The sequence below is a fragment of the Myotis brandtii genome, unplaced genomic scaffold (genome assembly GCF_000412655.1).
Source record: "Myotis brandtii unplaced genomic scaffold, ASM41265v1 scaffold3155, whole genome shotgun sequence".
Taxonomy (NCBI): domain Eukaryota; kingdom Metazoa; phylum Chordata; class Mammalia; order Chiroptera; family Vespertilionidae; genus Myotis; species Myotis brandtii.
The window spans coordinates 59181-62239 of record NW_005362091.1 but is presented as its reverse complement, the minus strand read 5'-3'; the positions used below and the strand labels follow the sequence as shown (position 1 = coordinate 62239).

The window sequence follows — 3059 nt, the reverse complement described above, 5'->3', positions numbered from 1 at the left end:
TCTGAGACATGGGTCTCAACCCCTGGAGTGACAGGGAGCCTTTCCCATGTGGCCAGAATTCCAAGGACTCTGCATCCAGGTTTCAGCCTCTGAAGAGATTTTAGCTCATTCCTTCCTTCAGTAGCCATTTATTTCTTCCTAATTCATCAAAACAACTGAGTGTTACGTCTTGATCCCTCAGCTGATTACAAGTGTAAAATGGGGAGCCAGCAGGCAAAGTCCTTTCCTTGATATCCAGTGGGAATGACACCAACACATCAGGAATCGAATCAGTCGTTTCAACTCCAGTGCAGGGAGGGGTGGATCAGCCACCTGAGGGGAAGGTCTGGGTGTTCCCAGCTCTGACTGATTGTTACTGTAGGTAATTTGTTTCTAGAGAACAAATAAATTAATTCTCCATTTGGTGTTATTTTCTAGACCACAGTCACTCTCTCTGAAATGGGGATGCCTAAGGATAGAACTACCAATGTTTGTTTTAGGGATCACGCTGGAATGGAGGAGAGGTAATGGCTGCAGACAGACCTTGAGTCACTCCCATGGTCTGTGTGGCTCTGCTTTAGTGACTATATCTCCCTGTGCCTTGGTTTCCTCTCAATGCAGTACGATGAACATTTGACTGCCAGGGTGTCATTGTATTAACAATAAAATATTCACAATATATGACTAAACATTGGGACAGGGGACCTGCTCAAATGAGGGACATCTGTTATTGATCAACTACAAGAGAGAATCTCCTGGGCTCATCCCTGGTGGATGAGGAGCTGTCAGGAACATCTTTCCTCCTTTTTGTTCCCTGTGATTCTAACCTTTCTCTGGACTCTCCTAAATGTTTCAGTGTAGTTCACAAATGGCCTGGCGACCTTGTCCATCAGTGCTAGCCACAGACAGTCCCAGGTGAAGCACCTCTTCTATCCAGATGTGGCTCATGGGCATGAGCTCTGGCTTCTGAGCAGCTCAAAAGCCTTGTGACTCAGACACCTTGGAAACCATTGCGCCCACTCAGCCCTTCCCAGGAGTTTAACTCCAACCTGACACAGGATCCTCAGGGTCTCTGGAGTCAGAAACCCTGGGACAGGGGTCTGGGCAAGGCTGCCAAAGCTGAGCTTCTTTATGAGGATTGCAGGGGGCTCCTCAGGATGGGCCCTGGCCAAGCCCTGCAGGGTCTTTCTCAGGGTCATGGTAATGGGGAGGGGCCGAGGAAAATAGACTGAGACTGGTCTCTTTCTGCTGAGCGACTCCCATCACACTGGACCTTCTCTCTGTGGAGAATTTCTGCAGGGCTGGAATCCGGGAAGGGAACTCTGATCTTAGAAAGTTTGTTTCCACTGTGTGTGCCCTGCACTAAATGCCCAAACCCAACCTGGGAGATAATGCAGAGGTGGATGGAGGCAGAGTCCAGGGCTGTCATTCCTGTGTGTTCACCCACTCAACACCCAGAGGTCAGAGAGCAATCACTCACCGTATACATTGAGCCGTTCAAATCCTATTTCTTTTTTTGAGCCTCAAAAGTAGACTACTATAGTGTAGTTTCCTGTGTCCTTCAGGGTGACGCTCTTTATCAGCAAGGATCCATCAAAGTTTATTTGCTTTCAACCGCTGTGTGCACGCCCTGTTTTATAAGTTCTTATGTGCAATGCAAGACTTGCAATATTCAGTCTGTAGTTTGCTCCTTCCCCCCTGTACCACATGAATCCTATATAATCGGCAGGCATATTGCAGATACGTAGAATCACATCCTTCCCTTCGGCAGCATTAGTTGACACAATAGCGAGTTGGACAGTGGTGGGCAGGCTCCAGAAATTTTAGAATGAATCTAGGAGGGAAGAGAGAAATTGATCAATATTTGGATGTATATGTTGAGATGGAAAGATGAGGCCCTAGATTTCGAACAAGATTCTTCATCTCAGCCTAGGTGTGTGTGTGTGGGTGTGTGTGAGTATGGTCAAGGTCAACAGCATGACCACTAATACTTCAGCACCTGTGAACCTGTTACTTTTTCTGTTTCTCAGTCTTTTTTCCAGGTGTCTGTTTGGCTCACTCACTCACTGCTCTCAGACCCCTGCTGACACTTAGGGGTGTCCATGGGAGGCACCTTCAGGGAACACTTCCCTAAAGACACTGTTAATCACTTTCTGACCTGTCTCTGCTCTATTCCTGTTATAACACTTGTGGGTACCTGCCATCACATGGAGATATTTTCTTACCTCTCTCCACCCAAAGAACGTGAGCTCAATGGGGACAGGTGCTTGTCCGATCTTGCATCCCCAGTGCCTGCAACAGGCTGCAAATACCTGTGGGTGAATGAATGTTCCCAGAGTCCTGCACCTCTTGGGGTGTATTTCTCCTGAGGCTGGTGGTAAGGATGATGTTTGTACCCCTGGTTAAGTTTTTCTCTGGTGCCACCTGAAATAAATTGTTATTATTATGGTCACTTTCCAAAATTCAATACTCAGTGATGAATAACATAGGAATTAACAGCAACTGAAGTTTACCTGCCCCACACCACTTCTAGATCATGAGATTTCCCAGTTACCTGTTACCCATCTCTGTTACCCATCCTACTCTGCCCCACTGTCCTCTCCCCTCAGGTCCACACTAAGCCCTCCCTCCACTCTCAGAGCGCTGTTCTCCCCAGGAGACCCCAGGAAGTCCCTGTCTTTACCTCTTCAGTTCACCCCTGAGGGATTTTTCCTTCCTTACTGGCCAACAGGAGCCAATTCCAGGGGACAGGACCTCTGTAGACAGGGGCTGAGAGTGACTCCATGGGTCTGCTGCCTGCACTATCCTCCCTCTATGAGAAGAACTTGGCATCAAGGAAAGCTCAAAGGCACCACTATAGAAGCTGGTGGGATCTGCTGTCCCTCTGCACTGTGCACTGGGCCTCCTCCTGGTGCAAGATCACTTACCTGGTCACATGGACCAGGGAAGAGTTTGTGCCAAAGGCCCACCTCCTCCTCACCTCATTTTTGCCACCCTTTCCCCCTCCTTTCAGCTTAACATCCCTCTAAATTTTGGTTCCCTTGGAGCTTCTGAGGTATCTGAACATACACACACACACT

At 48.2% G+C, this 3059-nt stretch overlaps 1 protein-coding gene across 1 annotated transcript in view; it reads right to left on the bottom strand.

The window, feature by feature from the left end:
* Window positions 1-2764, bottom strand: part of LOC102253813 (carcinoembryonic antigen-related cell adhesion molecule 21) — a gene marked incomplete at its 3' end in the record, with an annotated part of 41112 nt that extends 38348 nt beyond the window's left edge. Inside the window, exons 1-3 of the mRNA XM_014542933.1 lie at window positions 2701-2764; window positions 2205-2403; window positions 1684-1797 (exon numbers count right to left, since the gene is read on the bottom strand). Coding sequence (XP_014398419.1) covers window positions 1684-1797; window positions 2205-2403; window positions 2701-2764 — 377 coding nt within the window. The remainder of the gene's footprint in view (window positions 1-1683; window positions 1798-2204; window positions 2404-2700) is intronic.
* Between the last annotated feature and the right edge of the window lie 295 nt (window positions 2765-3059).